This window comes from Pangasianodon hypophthalmus, chromosome 4 (genome assembly GCF_027358585.1).
Source record: "Pangasianodon hypophthalmus isolate fPanHyp1 chromosome 4, fPanHyp1.pri, whole genome shotgun sequence".
In the NCBI taxonomy this organism is placed as follows: Eukaryota; Metazoa; Chordata; class Actinopteri; order Siluriformes; family Pangasiidae; genus Pangasianodon; species Pangasianodon hypophthalmus.
Genome location: NC_069713.1, coordinates 22489573 through 22512168, shown reverse-complemented (window position 1 = coordinate 22512168; position 22596 = coordinate 22489573). Strand labels below are relative to the sequence as shown.

General features: G+C 37.7%; 1 protein-coding gene across 2 annotated transcripts in view; it reads right to left on the bottom strand.

Annotated features, from left to right (window-relative positions):
- The window catches only part of cacnb2a (calcium channel, voltage-dependent, beta 2a), a 64720-nt gene extending 47771 nt beyond the window's left edge, over nt 1-16949 (bottom strand). Inside the window, exons 1-2 of one of the 2 annotated variants that reach the window (XM_026936359.3) lie at nt 16592-16949; nt 14550-14642 (exon numbers count right to left, since the gene is read on the bottom strand). In XM_026936359.3, the coding sequence (XP_026792160.2) occupies nt 14550-14642; nt 16592-16672 (174 nt within the window). In that variant the 5' untranslated portion in view covers nt 16673-16949. The remainder of the gene's footprint in view (nt 1-14549; nt 14643-16591) is intronic. The other variant, XM_026936361.3, reaches the window with a different exon arrangement.
- Between the last annotated feature and the right edge of the window lie 5647 nt (nt 16950-22596).

Genomic DNA, 22596 nt, shown 5'->3' with positions numbered 1-22596 from the left:
TACAGGAGTCCTATATTATAAATATGGAATTAAAAAAAAAATGTAGCGTGGTCAAGGCTGGGGAACTGAGTTGGGGAACTGCTTATTTAATTCGGCAGAGAATAATATGAAAACATTGAAGAGCTTGAAGGCAAATTTACTGCAGTCACAAATTCTACTGCCAGTCTGTTCTAAAAAGGCATTTTGCTGAGATGGATATAGTTTAAATTAAAGATTAAGTTAAAGATTGTTTAAAGCACAAGAAGTGTGATTAAAGAGTACTAAAAACAGCACTATTTGCCATTCCACCCATAACTCTGAATGGGTTTACATGTAGTGAGCAAAGAAAACTGATATTTGCAACAGTTTCCTAAGTTTATGGTGAGCAGCTAATTTAATGTACAACCAAAAATCAGTAGTACATATATCTAACAACATGCTGATTTTTGCTGACATTATGAATTCACATCAACTCCAAAAAATACAGTTTGGTCTCTGCTGTGCTTTCTACTTCTTACACTTACCAATAAAAAATGCCAATTTACTAATTCATGAAAATTTTCAGTTCTGTTCAGAAACCTGAATCCTATATCTTTGCAAACATCTAACCAAAACATTTATACTAGTTCAAATAAATATTTGAAAATGTAAATTTTGCCAAGAAAAAAAATCAGAAACTATTTTTTCCAAAAGTTAATCCTGGAGCTGTATTCTGCTAAATTAGCAGTGATAAATATTTGAATACCCAGACATAGGCCTCCCCAAACAAATAAACTGTCACCACTTGTTCCAATATATCACGTGCAGTTTTACATGACTAACTGCAGAGCTTGTTTAGCACAATAAATTTTGCAACCCTACAATATTCAGGAGTAGTGCTTGTAAAACTGTATATATCTATGTGTTTGTGGGGTCCAGACAGGGCCTGTCTATGAGTCAAATGGTAATCTCATACTTTTACAATCAAAAGAACTTGTAGCTTGATCATATTTTTTCCTAAATCCGCTCAGTTTTTTTTCTCTAAATGCACCACCTGTTGAAATGACACTTCAAATCTCCTCCTAGAGTTTGCTGATTCCAAAATTATAGCATGCGACTCCCCACACACACACACACACACACACACACACACACACACACACACGCACACACACACACACACACACACACTTTCAAGTCCCTATCCTGGCCGTATCTAGACAACCCACACTCACCCAGGAGACGTTCTTGCTCTTGGGTGATTTGTGCATGGCCGTGTGAAGACTCCAATTCAGAGGAAAGGCCTCAGTCTCACACTCACTGCTTTGTTGTCAAGGACTGGTTCCGAGGTCGAGTCGAGAGGGTCCATGTGGAGCTCCATTTAGATCAGCCCAGAACGCGTGATGTATCAGACCACCTCCTTAATTTTAGCTTCATATAACCACGGAAACAATATTAAACACAGACATGGGAACTTCAATGGTAGCTAACACCCAGGCAGGAATGATGGAATAATAAACAGACCGAGAAGACGAGAAAGTGCTGAAATCGGTGCATTCTCCTCGGAAGGTGATAACGAATCCTGTGAAGCAAGGTGAGAAAACTCCCATTATTCTTCCTCCTTGTTGCCTGTGGAAACTCTCAACACTGAGGTGGGAGAGATATGAATATGTAAAACCCCACCCACCTGGGCCTGAGAAAGACCACCAATTAGGGAGCGGGGATTTGGCAGCTGCTGTCACGCATGAGACAGGTATTACTACAGAAATACATGGAAAGGGGTGGGGAAATGGGGCACATGTAGTGAGCAGTGACAAAGAGGTAAACTAGGGATTACAGTGTGTACAGGTGCGGGTACATAGAGATTTCAAAATGCGGAACAAAACAAACCTCAGTTTTACCTTTACTGTCCTGTCCCAAGCTTTAATAAGTGCATGGATTTGCATAATAACAAACTAATGTTCTCTCTTTCTCCTTTTGTTGCCATCATTTCTACCTTGCTCTGCCTTTCATTGTCTACGGGGACGGTTTTCTGCTCTGCTGTCGAATAACAAGGTTATTCGACAGCCAGTATAAGTCACGTTAGTGTAATAAATACTGAGCAGTGAAACTACAATTCCTTCTTGCCTCTCCTCCCAGTTATATCACTTTCTCTTCACCAATAACATCTCTTCACTGGACCACCTTGCTGCATTCTCACTTCATTTCACACTCACTAGCTCTCTACACCTCTTTCCATTGCTGTTTCTTTCACTCAGTACCATGCGATCACTGCATCCTTTCATCAGTTCCGTTTTCCTCGCCTCCTTGCAAGCTGCTAGTGTTTTTGTGCCTGTGTATTTCACTCACACACACACATTATTAAAGCTATGGACAATTCGGAACTGATATATAATGGAAATCCAGGCTGCTCATTATTATTCTTGGCGGTGTGTTTTATGTAATGTTTGGGCACCAATATAGTAAATGACCACACACATACACATACACCCAAACAAGCACAGTTGATAATTAGACCTTTAACCATCTGTCTCTGTGCTTAATGTAAAACCTGTCACATCATTTCTATACTGTAGAGCTACACAGACAAATGCACCATAATGCATACACACACACACACACACACACACACACACAAATGTTTGTCTTACTATGCTTGTAAGGACCTTCCACTGATATAATTATGAATGCAGCTAATTAATGATATGCCTATGCCTAAATCTAACCACAACCTTAACATCAGTAACCAAAGTTTTTGGGTCTTTTAGATTTTTTACATAAATGCTGCAGATTTGTAGAGCAGTTTTCGTCACGGGGACCAGGCCAATGTCTCCACAAGCTCAAAACTGTCATTTCATATACTTTTGGGTATCATATCACAAGATATAAAAACATAGATTCTGTTCTAGACTGATAGGAGTGGAGCCCGATGGGGTCTTCTGCTGTTGTAGCCCATATGCCTCAAGATTCAAGGTGTTGTATGTTCTGACGTGCTTTTCCGCTCGTCATGGTTATAAAGAGTGTTTTTTGTTTTAATACTGTAGTCTTCCTGTCAGCTCAAGGTGTTTCTGCCTGCAGCAGTTACTAAAACTGTATCTGCATATAACTATATATATATATATATATATATATATATATATATATATATATATATATATATATGTATATATATATATATATATATATATATATATTGGAATAAACTATATTTGAATTATGTACATGATTTCAAACTGCAGACCTTTAGCTTTAATATGCAAATTGGTATTTACATCAAAATCAGTTGTCCCTGAACTGTAAGGGCTTTTTATGGTGTTTTAGGCAAACTCTAATCTGGTCTTCCTGTTTTTGAGGTTTACTAGTGGTTTACATATTGTGGTAATCCCTTTGTATTTACTCTGGTGAAGCCTTCTCTTGATTGTTGACTTTGAAACAGATACTAGGGCGTTTTTGATCTGCCCATCTGTTGTAAAGGTTTTTTTTTTCTTAACAGGGAAAGAATTCTTCTGTCATCCACCACAATTGTTTTCTGTGGTCTTCCAAGAATTTTGGTGTTCCTGAGCTCACCAGTGCCTTCTTTCTTTCAAAGAATGTACCAAACAGTTGATTTTGGTCATACCTAATGTTTTTGCTATCTCTCAAATGGGTTTGTTTTGATTTTTCAGCCTAATGATGGCTTGTTTCACTTGTAGTGACAGCTCTTTGGACTTCATATTGAGATTTAACAGTAACAGAATCCAAATGCAGATGCCACACTTGAAATCAGCTCTAGACCATTTATCTGCTTACTTGAAAGTGAAATGGGGAATAACATGGCCATGGGACAGCTGAGCAGCCAACTGTCCAATCATTTTTGGTCCCTTAAAAAAGGAGGGGGAGCAAATATAAAAAATTGTTGTAATTCCTACATGTTTTGCCCAATTTGGATCAAAGCTAAAAGTCTGCCCTTTGAGCTCATATTCATTATTTAATTTCAACTCCATTATGGTAGACAGCTAAAAATATATAACTACGTCAATGTCCAATAATGTATGGACCTGACTGTATGTCCGATAGCCAATAAAATCAGCTGGTTTTTAAGATTCTCCAGACTAAACAATATCCACAGAAATCACACTGATTCTGTATAGACATGTTAAAACACAAGTTAAAAAGTAAAGGCACTATATCTATGATGCCCTCTAGTGAGTGGCTGCAGTACAATTTTAACTCCACACATACCTACATTAGTGAGTAGATCCAATATTTAAATTAAAATTTAAATTTTTAATATTTAAATTTAATATATAACACCAATATCTAATATTTAGTAGACTAATTTTTAAAATTAGACATTCAATCAGACTTTTGGTTGTTGTGTTCTCTTCATGTGAACATTTTTCTTTGCAAAAATTAGTTTTTAGACATTATTGGATGACTATCAGAGTTAATTGAGAGCTAGAATTTAATAGTTATGCATAGTGAATGCGCAGGCATTTTTAAGCACAGACCACAGCACAGCAAGCTCTACATCATTTGTCAGTAAAGAATATGGCATAGAGGTTCTGGATGTCTATGTAATTGTTGCATAAAAAGGAGCCTGAAAGTGTAGGCAATGTTGTTATAGTAATTGCCTGATACTGACCACCACTGCTATTATAGTTATTACTCTGATTTACATAAACTGCCAGTTAATGGCTTTCAGATGGCATGAAGATAGGGTGTGTCCACAATGAATATGGGTGGGCATTAGTCAGACACACATGTGTGGCTACAGCATCATCAGGATTTAAATTCATGAGGTCTTGAAAAAAGAAAACTGTCTAAGTTTTCTATGTTTGTAAGTTGTCTAAGTTTTCTAACTGTTTAATGGATGATCTGGTCTCCTATCCAGATCATATTCCCGCCTCACACACAGTGCTCTCGGGACAGGCTCAACCACAACACTAAGATGAAGTGGTTACTGAAGATGAAAGAAATTCTTGCTCTTGAGAGTTTGAGAGAATGTTTGAGAGTACGTAATTGTGTTTGTAATTGAGTACACAACTGTCTTTATCCTACATTTTAAGTACTTATTTTTATTGTCTTGTTTGTTTCTGATGTTAAACAAACATTTTTCAAATGTGCGTTTACCAATTTTATTATCAGTTAGCTGAATTTTAGCTCCTTAAGATTTAACTATTGGTCAAGTCCTAATCTTGCATTACTGTAATCTATGGCAGTTGAGCTTCCATAACTTTTGGCTTATGGAGGAAGGAAGGAAAGAAAAGGAAAATAAAATGGGTATCATTATATATATCACACACACACACACACACACACACACACACAAAACAGAGTTAGTTTTGCATCATACTTTCCAGCTTGCTGGTTTAAGGGGCTCTACTGTATGTGGATCTAGACATTTGTCTCACTCTTTCCAGAGCAGTGAACATCTCCCTGTAAGCCCATTAAATGCATTTATTCCCCTCTGGTATGTCAGGAAAATCTTCATACCCTTTTAGTCCTCCTGAGAACTAACAGGAATGCAGATGCACTGCCAATGAGTTTTCTGTTTGCTCAATGATATATGACATAACCAGCCTTCTGGAGAAAACTGTAAAAGTAATAGGTATCTCACTAATACCAACATAAAAATCTAAAGCCTAAAAGCTTTATCAACTCAAATATATATATAGATAAATATTACATGCATTATGAATCTATGGCATGTTGTCTTGTTTAGCAAGCTAATCCTTCAAACCTTGGGCATGTTTCTTCACAGAAAAGCAAAAACACTGGCATTATTTTATTAATTTAACTCAAAAGAGCAAATTAAAAGTGTGATTTTAAAAGGTGTGATAAAATAGACTATATGCATACACGTTATTACATATAAATAGCAGGTTTTTGTGAAGTAAAAGAATGAAACTAAAATAAATCATGTCAGATCTTTTCCCACCTTTAATGTGAAATTGCAAAGTATACAGATAAAGTGAAAAACAATCAGAAACTTTTATAGAGAAAAAATGAAAAATAAGAAACTTACAATAACCTAGTTGCATAAGTGTGCACACCCGTAAACTAATACTTTGTTGAAGCACCTTTTTATTACACATTTTATTATTCTATCAGCATGGCACATGTTGACTTGGCAATATTTTCCCACTCTTTTTTGCAAAAACATTCTGGATCTGTCTAATTGTAAGGGCATCTCCTGTGTACAGCCCGCTTCAGGTCACCCCACAGATTTTTAGTTGGATTCAGGTCTGGGCTCTGGCTAGGCCATCTGCTTTTGGTTAAACCATTCCTTTGTTGATTTGGATGTATGCTTTGGGTCACTGTCATGCTAAAAGGGGAAACTCCTTTTCACCTTCAGCTTACTAGCAGACATCTGAATGTTTTGCACTAAAATCGACTGGTATTTGTAGCAATTTATGATTCCCTCAACCTTGATAAAAGCCTCAGTTCTGGTTGAAGAAAAGCAGCCCTAAAGCATGATGCTGCCACCACCATGCTTCACCTTGGGTATGGTGTTCTTTTGGTGATGTGCTTTTTTTTTTTGCACCAAACATACCTCTTGGAATTATGGAATTATTATACCTTTTGGAATTGGTCTCATCAGACCATAACACATTTTGCCACATGGTTTACAGTTAGGCACATAGTTGGGCGTGGATGTTCTTTGTGAGAAAGGGCTTGTATAGCCACCTTACCCCATAGCCCAAACACAGCCTCCACAGAGATTGTTGTCACATGTAGAGAGTAATCAGTACTTGTCAGATATTCCTGCAGCTCTGAATGGTGCTGTAGGTCTTTTAATGGTGCTGTAGGTCTCTTGACAGCCTCCCTAGTAAGATTTTGTCTTGTCCTTTTGTACACTTTGGAGGGCTGTCCTTTTTTAACAGGGGTGTGTAGACTGGTTCAATCCTGGGCTGTTTCCAATTCCTCTGGGAGTGTTTGATTTTCCCGCTTTGTGCTCAATGTTCCCGCTATAGGCTCCAGATCCACTGTGACCCTGACCAGGATAAAGTGGTTACTGAAGAGAATGAATGAATGAATGAATGAATAATAGGATGAGCTGGCTCAAGTGCTATTTTTTAAGCTGCCAAATATAAAGGGTGGAACCATATTGTTAAATTAAACAAAATTTAATGTGATAATTTCAACTAAGACTATTCATCTAACAATATATTGGCAATGTTCTAGACTCCCGATGGATGCTTTTTTTGGAGCTTGCCATCTTCCCATTCATATATCATTGTATTGGGTTTGGGTTGCATTGTATTGGGTGTGGGATTTATTTATTTATTTATTTTTTAAATTAAGGCAAGTGCTTATTTTCAAAGGTGGTGGTCTACATATTATTAAATAATATGTTGGGCACCTGACCAAAATCATTTTGACCAAAATCTCAATCACACCAGTACAACAGAAATCTTACCTGAAATCTTCAATATTGCTCAGAGTGCTCACAGAACAAAAAAAAAGTCTTTTGTTAGAAAGCTGATTGCAGGATTATGGAATATCAGCACTGCAAAGTTCAGAATTGCAATAATGGTTCACTGTATACTGTAAACATCCTGCATGCTCAGTGAACATTATCTGATTACCTAAACTGTTCTGTTTTCAAACTACATAAACAAAGGCTAAATATGGATAAATAAAAACACGTGTGTCAGTAATTAAGCCTACACTGGCCTACTGTGGTTGTGTGTTAGTGAGTGAGAAAGGTTTCATTTCAAATATCCACTGGTGAAAAATAGAAAAAGGTGAAACCTGAGAATGTGTCTTTGGACTACAATTCTGCAGGTCTAGTATGGACAATGCCTTACTTTTCTTATTCAGGAATTCCTTTAAACACTATTCTCTTCTCTTATTCTTTGCATCTCCATACTCTCTGCTTTCTTAGTGCAGCAGATTGTGCCTGTGCTTCCTTCCACTCACTCACTCACTCACTCACTCACGCACACACTAATGGACTGCTTTGGATATCCTTCCTGAAAACACAAATTAGAGCTGACACTGACATAGCAGTGATGTTAGCAGTGATTTTGTTAGAAGTGCTGTCTCTTTATTATAGATCAAATATGCAGTTTTATTACTTACTTGTGTGGACATCTAATATTAAAATCAATTTAGTTTTCCTCTCATGGGGTAAAAGCTTATTTCATAAAGCAAAAAGGTTTGTCTAAAAATGCAGCCTTATTGGTTTAAATAACAATGTTATTTTCTGCTTTGCTAATAGCACACAGTGCAGAGCTTGAGCAAAGCACATTAGAACATGGAGCTTGAACAAAGCACATTAGAACACAGAAGAGTGTAGAAGGTTTAAAGGGATTGATCATGTGTAAATATACATTACAGCCAGCAGAGTGCAGTGTTACTCTGCTATTTGTACATCAATACAATACACAACAAATGGAATTAGACCCAAGGGATTAGATTCTAGACACACCGCCTTGCACAGGTTCAAGGTTTTGCTGCACCAAACATTCTTTCCAAATAAAATAATTTTGTTTATTTGAGGAAATATTTATTTTACAAAAAGAAGGACATAATAATTGCACTTTCATCACTGTTAATTTTTTCAGTTCATGAACCTAAAATGAGCTGAAAGGAGCTGGCCACAGATACAATAAATGCAAGAGAAAACCCTGTATTGCAATTTATTCCCAATTAATCCAAATATTATTGTTTGAAAATGTACCCTAAAAGACATTAATACAGCTACAGATCCAGCAAATTATGAATACATATTCAAAAAAGGTTGTTCTAATTCAATATATCTCAGAACGTTATGGAAAAATGTAAAAAAGATAAATAAATAAATTATTGATATTGCTGATACAATTAGTATCAGAAGGCTCAGGGACACATCCTTGTTCTGCTGTCTCATTTCAGATCAGATGAGACGCTGAGATATGTGCTTCTTAGGAATTCTCTCCTTAGTAGGGTCGAAAATAGAGAAAGTGTGTCTGTGTGTGGTTGGCAGTAGTTGATTTAAGAATCTCCTGTGGGTAAGATCTGATATGAGCACAGCAAAGCAGAGCCATATGGCAGTTTACACAAAACTTTCCACTAAATAAAAAATACAGACCAGGGGCCATATGCACCAACAAACCTAAGACTAAAACTACTTCCAAATTGGCTGATTTAGAAGAATTGATTAAAATGGGTATGTTAATCCTAATATTAAGCCTCCCAATTTTTCCTAACAGCAATTCATAAAGCATTTTAGCAGTAAAAATCAGTCAAGTCAGTCAGACCGAATCACAAGCAGTTCTACCGTCATGGGAAAAAGAAAGTACACCCTCATTTAATTCTATGTTTCTAGTAATCAGGGCCTAAATAACAATTGTGTGGTCATCACCAACTTCTACAAACAAACATCTAACCTCACATGACATCAAATAGACAACAGATTTCAATATGTAGTCATTTTTTCCCCAAAAAGTTAACCAACATTCAGAAACCAGGTGGGAAAAATAAGTACACCCTACTTCCACAATCACTCAGAGTAATTAGCAGCCAGGTGTTACTAATGAAATACACAAGATTAGATAATAAAGCTGCTTTTGGCAGTTTGGTGTTCTGGAGCACTCAGGTGTGTCTACATTATGCCAAGAAGAAAGGATATCAGCCATGACCACAGAGAAACAATTGTTTCTGCTCATCAATCTGGGAAGGGTTATAAGGCCATCTTCAAACAATTTTAAATTCATCATTCTACAGTGAGAAGGATTGTTTACAAATAGAGAGCCTTCAAAACAGTTGCCAGTCTTCCCAAGAGTGGACATTCCAGCATATTCAGTCCAAGGTCAAACCATTTAATGCTCAGAGATCCCCAAAGAGCTACATCATGTGACCTAGGCCTCTGTAAGCACATAAAAAGTTTATGACAGCACAATCAGAAAAGACTGAACAAATATGGCTTTCATGGAAGGGTGGCTAGGAAAAATCCCTTCTTTCCAAAATGAATATGGCAGCACGACTTAGGCATAGTGAGGCCAATTGACAGGTAGAAAGATAGCTTTGTTCACATACTGAACTCCTGCTACACCACCATATACTGGTAGAGTGACTGCAACACTGCTGCAACTGACCTAATCAATCCAAAGCCCTGACTTATTCCATCACCCATGAAGAAGATCCCAAGATAGTAAACTCCTCTACCAGGGGCAAGGTCTCTCCCCTCACCTGAAGAAAGCATCTGACTCTTCCAGGAGGGAATCATGGCCTCAGACATGGAGGTACAGACTTTCATCACAACACCTTCACACTCAGCACTGAATTGTTTGAGTGCATGTCCACTACAGATGCTAACAAGAGAACAACATCATCTACAAATAACAGAGATCTATCCCCTATCCCCCCATGCTGGACACCTCTTCTTCCTTGGCCACATTTTGATATCCTGTCCATGAAAGCCATACACACGATAAGAGACAAGACACATGCTTGATGGATTTCAACACCCACCTTAAACAATTTCGACTTAAAGCCAAGAATGTGGACACAACTCTTCCTGCACTCATACAGAGACCAGATTGCAAAAAGTACAGACCCAGATACTCTGCACTCTTGCAGTACCTCCTACAACAAATGTCAAGGTGCATGATCATAGGCCTTATCCAAATCCACAAAACACACCTAGAATAGATTAGCAACTATCGGACAGGGTCTCTTGTCCAGAACCCTGGCCAAGACTTTTCCTGAGAGGCTGAGGAGTGTGATTTTCTTATAATTGGAACACAACCTCTGATCCCTCTTTAAAAAAAGGACTACCATCCCACTTTGCCAGTCCAAAGGCAGTACCCCAGATCTCCATGCAACCTTGTCCAGTGCTGAATCTCATCCATACTGGCAGCCTTGCCACTATAGTGTTTTCTAATGGTCAACACATTCTTGCACTTTCTTTAGCACAGCTTGTGCATGGTCTCGTCTTCCCCTCCCAAGCTGCTGAATCGTTTGCCAGAAAATCTTTGGGTCCACCTTGGGTCCCTTGGGACCCTTGCTTGGGTCCTTTTTCTTCTCCAACTGCTTTTGATGCAGCCCTTCTGGCTCTCGAATACCTCTCAATTGAATCAGAAGAGCCTTCTGCAAGCATTACACAGAAGGCCTCCTTCTTCAACTTGATGGCTTCCTTCACCAGTGGTGTTCACCAGTGCATCCTAGTGACATGACAGGCACCAACAGCCTTCCAAACACAGCCTATAAAAAGTAGGCCATGCACTTGAAGCACTATAATGGCCTAATGTAAAATGCATATGGAGCCTGCCGAAATTCAAATTTAATCGCACCATCAGTCACAGTCGATGGCCAAGAAGGAAAACGTCACTTCCAAATACAAACACGCCCCATAGTATACTCCCACTCCCTGCACTGATTGGCAGGTTTCTGTGCAAGGCATTGGAAATGCAAATGCAAAGAGAATTGTGATTGCATTTGAATTTTGGCAGGCTCCAAGGAAATAAAATAGCAAACGGGGTAATTGCTATTGCTATTTCAATATGACAGTACTCGTAATACATGGGAAATGCAGTTGCAAATGGACTTTGCTTTTCCATTTGAAATTTGGCAGGCATTGTATGTTCATGTAAACGAAAATGCAGAAGCTAATTGTATTTGAATTATGTCACAATTTATGCATCCACAAATAGGAAACGCAATTGCAATTTAATTCACCTTCACATTAATTCACTTTGTAGGATGATTGACGTATATTATAGAAATCATTAAATAACTACAGTATATACTAACTGCTTACAAGCAAGTAGTTTGTTACTGTTTATGACAAGATTCTTGTTTGTAATTACAGATTGTGTTTGTATATAATTATGACTACAATGAGACCACATTTTATGAGTAATTAATTCAGGAATCCAGATAATTCCAAAGGATTCACAAATTTTCTTGTTACTGTATTTTTGTAGTTCTCTTGGAAAACAGTCACAGTAAATGTCATAAGTAATGCTGAATGGTGTTCATTCCTCCTGTACAGTTCCAGACACTTCTGTTCTTGCAGCTCATGGTGATACTACACCTTACTTAGACACTTTATGTTGTTTTTTCCTTTAATTGGTTGCTTATCTGTATGATAATCAACTGGACAAATGTGATCCTGTCAGTAATAAATGTTTTTATTGGAATGGACTGGCGACCCATCTGGGGTGTATTTCCACCTTGTGGCCAGTGATCCCAGGATAGACTCTGGATCCACTGCAACCCTAATCAGGATGAATCAGTTTCTGATGAATAAATGATGAATGAATCAATAAAGCAATGGCCTTTTCAGATTTGATGTCCTCTCTGGTAGAAATACATGATTACAAGCAACTTGTGGAAGAATCTTTCATAATATGGGATGCACTGTGCCATTCTCTAATGCATGGACTAATATGACAGCTGCAAGTGGCAAGTCAATTCCCATTCAAGCAATATTTAACGCTGTGCCTCAAACTATGCACTAAATAGTTTGTCTAGCTAGTAAAAACAGTATTACGTAAGTGATATTAATTGTTACAGTGCACATCACTGTGACTATAAGTTATCTGGTATTATTTTTTTGCCTTCACCAAGAGCTCATTTTGTAGCTTACTAGTTAAGCTTATCCAGATAGCTTGATGTTGTTAGCTCTGTGTGCTGTCACTGAAGAGGGCAAAAACACATATGCGGTGTCCTATCTGGAAACCCCTTTGTGTCCAACTTAAACTTATGCTTTGTTAATACAATGCCACGCTTCGAACTGTGGTTCTACAGCACAGCACAAAGAGCCAACATTAATGGGCTGACTATCGTTACCAAGCTACCTTAGAGATAGAATGAAGAATAAAATTCCTGGATGAATGAATTAGAATGCCAACGATTATTACTTACATTTTGCATTAATAACAACTGGTATAAGCATTATTATACAAAAACAGGTATTTATATTCCTGTTATGCATGAATAGGAATACATATGTCCTTTCACTTTTGTTTGATGGGTGAACTGCATCTTGCAATTTTGAAAATGTTAGTTTATTAAAGAGGATTGGCTAATGATTATAAATGGTATTAATTGTTAGAAATATCAGAAGAAGTTTTCCTTCTAGTGCACTGCATACGATAGAAAGAGCCAGTCATCTTCTCCCTTTCTCAAATGAATTCACCTTTCTGAGCTGAGTACAGAGGTAGGTGTAAAGAGTATGTTGGCACAACATCTCCCACTTATCACCCCCTGACCCTTCCAGTCATTGATTGGTTGAATACATGCCCACAGGCATGATGGGAGTCTGACTCATTGCCTACTGGGTAAAAGTAAATATCTGACTTGCTGACACCCCCAGCTGAGTCAGAACAAAGTTACTGAAGCTTGTAAAAATATCTCCAAAAAATGTAAAGCCCAGGGTCACGTGTACTTGAAATATAACTGAGCTCTCAGCGGTAGGGGAAGTGGTAGGGAAGGGTACAGTAAGGTCATTGGGTTATGATGACAGAAGAACAATGTAAAAAGTTTTTTTTCTCATAACATCTGAACAGTTACTGGAAGCAGGGCTATTTCAAGATGCACTTAGTACTGGAATGCTAATTTAGCACAGTTCTTCAGGCTATTGGTCAGACGTGACAATATGATTCTCTCATAGCTGTAACTCTGTGTCTTTTTATCTTTTTCTCTTAACCTCTCTCTTAATCTATGTCCCTAACACTCTATTTTCTAGGAGGATATTTGGATGTTTAATGAAATTTGGAGGTTTCATGCAACAGTATAGTTTGTCATGCAACACACCATCCTGGCAATTATGGCAAAAATCAGACTTCATGAAAGCACAGTAAGTATAGACACCCTATAACAGAAACCCACAGTAAGGAGAGAAACCCTATGTGTGTAAATGTAACAAATGGTCAGAAACCTGAATATATTCATCTTTGTTTGTGATTTCTGTGTGTGTGTGTGTGTGTGTGTGTGTGTCACTGTTCCTTAAAAGGCAGAAGCATGCCTGCAGAGGTTCGTGTTGAGGAGAAGAGCAGAGCAGCGGGTCAGAGCAACAAAGACCAGACGCTTCCCAGATCATAAACACTGTGTTCTTGCGGGTGCACCTCTGCTTTATGACATACACACACTCATGCATACAAACATTTACACTCTACGCAGTACTTCACACAGTCTCACAGGAAAACATTGATCACTTTCTCTGACAGTTCAGCTGTTCGGTGCCAAGCATGCTAGTGTGTGTATATGTGTCTCTATTAACCTGTACTGTGTGACCTAAGCATTACCTAAAGCTTCTATTCAGCTTGTGTAACTGCAGGTAGGAGTCTGGAAAAAATCGCCCACACTGAAATCATCGATGCCTATCAGTGGCCACCAACACACTCTCACACAGTAGGGTGAGAGAGAGAGAGATGGTAAGTGATTATGTAAGTATGATAAAACAATTAAAGTGTATTTTTATTGATTAAAAGTACATATTCATAGTCTACCACATCAAGCACTGAAATAATACTATTATTGTGACTCTGAAATGACTTCATTGCAAGTACTTCATTATTTAACACCTGCAGCAACATCTGCTCTCTCAACCACACGTACAATCCAAACTGAACGCAATCAGTAGTCCAACCTGCAACAGTCATGTTAAGTCTTCTTACCTGGCGCACAATGCTGTTGTTTGTGGTGTCTGAGCTAGTACTTCCATCTGAACCTTTGAACCTTCCTTTTCTGCCCAGTTTTCTCCTGTGACACTGCAAATATGTGGGAAAATAGTGAATGAACAATTTTCAGTGATGATACTATGAGTATAACTCAAAAGGAGACTAAACCAGCTCACATGTCACCAGTGGCAACCGCAAAACATTCCTGATCACAAATGACTTTTTTTTTTTAATGGCCTATTCCCTAAGGCCATGTAAAGTTCTGCCAAGTCTTTCTGAGACTTGCCAAGTAGGGTGGGTACGTTTATTTTAGTACTGTCAACCCCAGTTAAAACTGAGACAAACAGAAACATAGAAAAGAGAGAGAGCTAGAGAGATGGAGATAGATAGGCAGAAGGAGATATACAAAGGCAGAGATTAATGGCCATTATCCCCACATTGTTTCTTTGTTAAATATGTTAACATAATTGTTTGCTAGCTGTCACATTTGTCATCACTGCTGTTACTGTGTTATTGCATTCCAATTGCTCATGCTGCTATTTTAATACACCTCTTATTTTAATGTCTATTATTACTGACTATGTTCTTTCCAGTATTCAGAATTGTAGTTGTTATGCACTGGTAAGAATTTCGAACATCCAGTCAAGTGTAGTTGATAACCCGGGTGGGGGATATGAGGGACAGTAACACTATAATATCTACAGCGCAGAAGGACTACTCAGCCGAAATCAGGAAACTTTTTTTTTTATGGTTCTCAAAGTGGGGTCTGCAGATTGCCATTGGTTTGTGCTGTCTATTGTGCTGTAACACATATATATATGTTTTTTAAAAATTATTTATATATAGTTCTAAACTTTGTCATTACAATTTAATATGTATTCCAGCAACACTGTTCCTTAAAGGGAGTTGTTCATTTCCCTGTCTAACAATAACCAATGTAAAGACAAGCAATGGCAATTTGAATATAACAGCAATGTTAATGAAATCTAAGAAAACCGATGTCAATGTAATACAAAATGTTTCATATCTACATTTTAACATGATGTACTTCATCCTGTAAATGACGCTCAGGGATAATAAGCTCCAATGAATCTACTAAATAAATATGATTGTAGGTGTATGTGCCTAAAATATAGCCTAATGCCTATAAAGGGGTCTGTGGATTTATAATGGAAGCACTTCCCTTTCAGAAAAGTCACATACACACATACACACTAAGTAAAATAACTATTCAGTGAGAAAATTACATATGAAAAATGAAATGCCCTACATGTGAAAGATTTCACATGTGAATCATGTGTTTTTTCTAACTTTTCTCTAAGGGTTCCTGATGTTTGCGAATCCCTGTGCTATATAAGCCATACAAGATTAAAATTGTCTACATACAGTATGTACTATATAGAGAGCCTACAGTTGTTTTAAATGGGTTGACTTTGAATAGATATAAGCACATCTTTGACAGTTGGCGTTACACATCAGGTAAAGTAGCATAAATTTAATAGTGAACAACTGTTTTGTCACTTTTGTCACTAAAATACAGTAGCTTATAATGAGTAAGGATTTGAGTCAGGGGTTTTCAAACTATTTGCAGCCAAGGATAACCTTAAATTTCAAAAATAAATTCCACACGCCCCTCAGGACAGATTTATTATTCAAATATTCACCACACAAAGATTAAGTCAAGTGGTTAAATGTGTATAATAATATCTTGGCTATTGATTGGAATCTTAATGCTTTTTAATCACTGAAGTGTCCACTGTCAGAAAACATACACACTGATTCCAGTTATTATTTGAGTTATTATTATAATCATTTTAACTGTCCAGTCAAGCAGGGTGATAATAAGAACTCCATAATAATTATAATAACTTTGATAATGATTGATAATGGTTGGTTGTAACAAAACCAAACCAAACAAAAGATCCTTCCATTTTGAGAAGCAGTTTAAGTAACCCGACTCAGGGGTTATTTACCCTTCACACTCCTCAACAGCAGAATAATCTGTATATAAGTGCATCACCTTGCTGAACCTCACTCACCTGAAGCGCGGGGTTCTCGAGAGTGTCCAGATGTTTTTCCAGGGAACTTGAAGGCGTTTTGGACATGCTGTTCACCACCATTGGACATTGCTTCTCGACGAAGCGGTTTGTGGAGCTTCAGGCTGAAAAATCCCGGCTCTGTAAAAGAGGAAATACTAGCAGACGCAGACAGCTTATATGTCCTGGTGCGCTCTCACCACAGCGCAAAACCGACCAAGTTTTCACGCGATGGTGTTTATTTGGATTAGATCGAAATTCTGAACCAAGCGACAGACGACAGGACTGTCAGAAAACACCGGTGCTGGAGGAGGTATAAAACAGTCCCATTTATGATTAAGTATGTTGACTCATTCAACTGCTGTTTTCCATCCCACACTCAGTATTTCGTTATTCTACGCTTGCCTTGCACACACACACACACACACACACACATACACACACACACACACACGCACACACACAGCAGCGATTCTTTCTTCGGGTGTTAAACAACATTAAACAACACAGTTCTAAGTTTCAGGAGCTGATACCCCTTTATGACCTTATGATATAAAAACACTTTTTTTGCAAAATATTTGATATTAAATTATTGTCAGTTGTGTTTTGAGACACATCTAAGCTTTATACAGCACTGAGTTTAGTGTAGTGTATTATTGTGTAGTTTTGTATTATTGTGGAATAAATTAATAATACATCAAGCCTAATCCTACACAGATTTTTTTTTCTCTCTCTAAAACTGACCTAAATTCTTGATGTTTTTGAGGTTTTCCAACAACCTGGCCCCAATAAACAATCTCTTAGCTTCATTTTTACTACAAATGCATTCATTCATTCATTCATTCAAGTGGCTACTGAAGATGAATGAATGAATGAATGAATGAATGAATGGACGGATGGACAGATGGACGGATGGATGGATGGACAGATGGATGGATGGATGGATGGATGGATGGATGGATGGACGGATGGATGGATGGACAGATGGATGGATGATTGGAACAGAATTACTATGTAAAGTTTATTTGCAAATTTATACAACAGTTAGTTCCGCCCTGCGATTATGATCGGACCAGCAGCATTCCAAAAGTGCTTATATTTAGTGTAACTGCATGGAGATATTTCACTGTATCACTCTGGTGATGTGTTCACCACAAAAAAATCCAATTCTGGCAACAGTCCCACTGAAACGGTTACTATATTAGAGTTAACAATAATCATTAGCAGACATGGCAAACGATACATTTCTCATGAATATAACTTCCGACTTAAAATATGATTGCTCATCAGCAATTCTGACTTCTTTGGGATCTATTTCTGTTTGCAGAGCAAAAATAAACAAATTAATGTGTCCAACATGTCAGTTACTCAATTTTAATTTATTATTTATAAAACTGTTGAATAAAAGCAATATCGCACTCGTAGTTATGCTGTTATACTGACATAGCTGTGATTAAATGCAGGCACATGACTTGAGGCCTTGTGCCTACAGCCGAATCGTAGCCATGCCGTTAATCAGTATAATACACTCTTGCTCGTATGATATTGCATAAATGAACACTCTATTATCATAAAAGTGTATATAAAATAGTACAGCAAATTAAAGTACGCCACATTTCAAAAAGATATCTATCAGCACCTTTTGGAAAGCCAATGAAGTGGGATCCGTTACTCATATGTTGCTGAAGAAACCAGATACCGTTAGCCTTCACATTATCTTTTGCATGTCCTCTCTGTTTACACTGTGTTCCAGAGAGACTGATGTTGATTTACTCAGAATTTTTCATATCCTACAGTGTACCAGTCATCTGTTGAAGAGTTTCATATTTGCCATGAGTGTCTGAGAGCTCCTTGTTTTCTGAACTACTCTAATATCCAGACATTTCTCCTGTTATTCTTCTTTTTCAGTGTGATAATATTTTATTTGAGGTCATAAGCTTTACTGGCACAGCTCAGCGAGATAAGATTAACTTGGCCTTTTTGGGTTATAACTCTGTGAGATTTTATCAAACAGACACAAAAAACATTGTCATAAACTGCAGCAGCTTGGCTTTCCAATGTATGCGTGTCATAATATGAGTGACTATGGTCCCTATAAGGGGTGCCTTGGGTTCCACATAGAAGTGCCTTGATGATTATCACTAAGAGTATGCTTAAATAAATGACGTGTGTCTCTTTAGAGTATTAATGAATGTCTGGAGTTTTTGCAGAGCCAGCTAGAAGGATCTGTTTCTTGGTTTATCCTAAAGGTGTACATAGCACCATTGTTTGCTTGTCTGGGGACTGGGTGATGGAGCACATAAACTTGTCAAATTTTTGGCATAATGTTCCTGACCTCCACAGAAAATGATGTTCATACAGTGGATTATGCCCTTTGGTGCTAAGCAGTTTGTCCAACTTGTCATATGAGTCAAGAGAAGATATACAGTATATAGGAAGTGGTTTCTGCTTTTTGCTGGAAATCTCTACAAGTCCAATACAGCAATTCAGCAATGAGATGAATAGAAAGACCTTGGTTCCTAATGCTGCTTTCACTAGATACCACAACACTCTGAGCAGATCAGCAGATCTGCTGCTCCAAATGAATTGTTTCTCTGATATGGTGGTAAGACATGGGGGCGTTGTTATGTAAGCATAAGGCCGGCCCACTGGGTGGGGAATATCTTGGCCTATAGATAGTGGATGTGTATATATATATATATATATATATATATATATATATATATATATATATATATATATATATATACAGTTAGGTCCGGAAGTATTTGGACAATGACAAATTTTTTGTGATTTTGCCTTTATACACCACCACAATGGATTTGAAATAAAACAATCAAGATGTGATTGAAGTGTAGACTTTCAGCTTTATTTTAAGAGGTTCCACAAAAATATGGCATTTACATATGGCATTAGGAATTACAGCCATTTTAAACAAAGTACCTCCATTTTCAGGGGCTCAGAGGTATTTGGACAAAGTGACATAATTGTAAATATAACCATAATTTTAATACTTGGATGAAAATCCTTTGCAGTCAATGACTGTCTGAAGTCTGGAGACCATGTTCTCAAAACTCAAATTCTGAGTTTCCTCCCTGGAGATCACTGCAGCCACCTACAGTTGCTGCATGTTTGTGGGTCTTTCTGCCTTCAGTCTTGTCTTCAGTAAGTGAAAAGTACTCTATTGGGTTGAGATCAGGCGACTGACTTGGTCATTGAAGAATATTCCATTTCTTTGCCTTCAAAAAGTCTTGAGTTGCTTTCGCAGTATGTTTAGGGTCATTATCCACCTGCACTGTGAAGCGGTGTCCTATCAGTTTTGTAGCATTTGGCTGAATGTGAGTAGAGAGTATAGCCCTATACACCTCAGAATTCATCTTGCTACTTCTGTCAGCAGTCACATCATCAATAAACACCAGTGAGCCCATTCCATTGGCAGCCATACATGCCCATGCCATAACACTGCCTCCACCATGTTTGACACATGATGTGGTATACTTTGGATCATGAGCTGTTCCTTTCTTTCGCCATACTTCTCTCTTCCAAACATTCTGGTACAAGTTAATCTCGGTTTCATCAGTCCAAAGAATCTTATTCCAGAACATGGGAGGCTTTTTTAGATGTTTTCTGGCAAAGTCTAATCTGGCTTTCCTGTTCTTGAATGTTCACCTTGTTGTAAACCCTCTGTATTTACATTCATTAAGGTGTCTCTTGATTGTAGATTTTGACAATGACGCCTACCTTCTCCAGAGTATTCTTGACTTCTGTTGATGTTGTGAAGGGGTTTTTCTTCACCAAGGAAAGGATTCTGCAATCCACCACTTTAGTTGTGTTCCGTGGTCTTCCAGGCCTTTCGATGTTGTTGAGCTCACCAGTGCTTTCTTTCTTTTTAAGAATATACCCAACTGTTGATTTGGCCACACTTAAGGTTTTTGCTATCTCTCTTATAGATTTATGTTGTTTTTTTCAGCCTAATGATGGCCTCCTTCACTTGCAGTGAGATCTCCCTGGGCTTAATATCGGTAGCTCCAGTCGAACAGGTGCCAAATGCCAACTCAATACCTGATATCAACTCCAGACCTTTTATCTGCTTCATTTGTCTTGAAGTAACGAGGGAATGGACCACACAAATTGCTGAAAAATTTAATGCTGGCACCAGGATGAAATATAGGACAAAGGCAAGCCGGCAGAGGCAGTGTGATGCTCCGGGCAATGTTCTGCTGGGAAATCTTGGGTCCTAGCATTCATGTGGGTATTACTTTGACACATACCACCTACCTAAACATTGTTGCAGACCAAGTACACCCCTTCATGGCAATGGTATTCCCTAATGGTAGTGGCCTCTTTCAGGAGGATAATGCGCACTGCCACACTGCAAAAATTGTTCAGGAATGGTTTGAGAAACATGATAAAAAGTTCAAGGTGTTGATTGGCCTCCAAATTCCCCAGATATCAATCCAATCAAGCATATGTAGGATGTGCTGGACAAACAAGTTTGATCCATGGAGGCCCCACATCACAACTTACAGGACTTAAAAGATCTGCTGCTAATATGGACTGAGTGGACTACCAGCCTTTTATTTCCCTCCAAGTTTGTGTTTATTTTTCAGTAGTTACTTTTGGGGGACCCCTAGTGGCCATGAGTTCTACACACTCTGCATACTCCTATGCACCCCTGGATAAACACATAACCAGCAAGCAATGTATACAAACAGTATTTTCACATTACATTCTAGCTTAGAAACTGTGGTCTCTGACTAAGATTAATTAATGCATTGCAGTTCCTTGTTAGCCCTGACATGGCATTGACCTAAGTGGGACTGTCCCAACATACCCAGACCCCAAAAATTAACAGAAAAGGAGAAATCTGGGTATTTATTGATAGGCTTTTCTAGAATTTACACATAGAATAACCAAAGTTTTTAGGCACTTTTTTTTATTTATGTGCCCTCACATAAAAAGATGCATTACAATTTATTCAGTTTTGTACAGTAATTACAATAGTTTAAATATTTTGGGTTTACTTTAGTAATTATAAGTCACTGTCATAGTTGATGCCAGTGTAAGTCTAATGTACATAATTAACACCATGCTCATGAGTTTGATTTAGATATAAAGTATGATAAACATTAACAGGTCCAAAAATATTTGGACTTTGACAAAGTAAGTGTTATTTTAGCTGTTTACAACAGTATATTGGTATATCAGTGTACCAAAAACATAAAGCAGTTTTAACACTAAAGCCGTTTTTACACTGTGCATTTCCAGTGGTCCTTTATGGTTATTACTTATTGAACAAGATGATCCCAACAAGAATTCTGTAACAGACTGTGTGATAACATGTTCTTTGTTTCAGAGAAAACAATGAAGATAGCTGCTATGTTCTGCCATACTGTGTGCAAAGCAACGCAGCAAAGATTTGTAGCTCTTCAACTGGAACGCATAAAAATAGTTTCACTTTGTCGTAATTGTAAATAAACTCTATGATCAGAGCATTTGTATGCTAATTAGCTAGCTACCAATCATCAAATACAATCTCAAAACTGTACTTCTTGCTGAGGTGGTACCCTCAAACAACTTTTAAATGTACACTATATCCACATATCCAGGTGAAAGATACATATTAAAGGTAGAAAAGATAAGGGGACCACAAGGAAAGGTACACTTTTTCCTGAAAGTGTAGATTACTAAACCACAAATCCTGAATTGACTGGCACTAATCAGTTTACCTAATTTCATTTTCAGAAGACCTGCATAGAAATAAACAGGTAAGGAAACATGCAGATCATTTGCATGCAGATTCACTTTTTCCTCTACTTTATTTACAATTACTACTTTTTTCTACTTTATTTACAATTACTTAGAGGTGGAAAGAGCACTATGTAGATTTGTTACAGCTTGATTTTTTTGCTTTAGTTTCTAGCAGTTAGTTTCTAGTTCCTTTCTTTTCAATTTGGCACATTTTAGTTTTCCTCCTCTGATATATTTGACTCAATTCACCACTGACA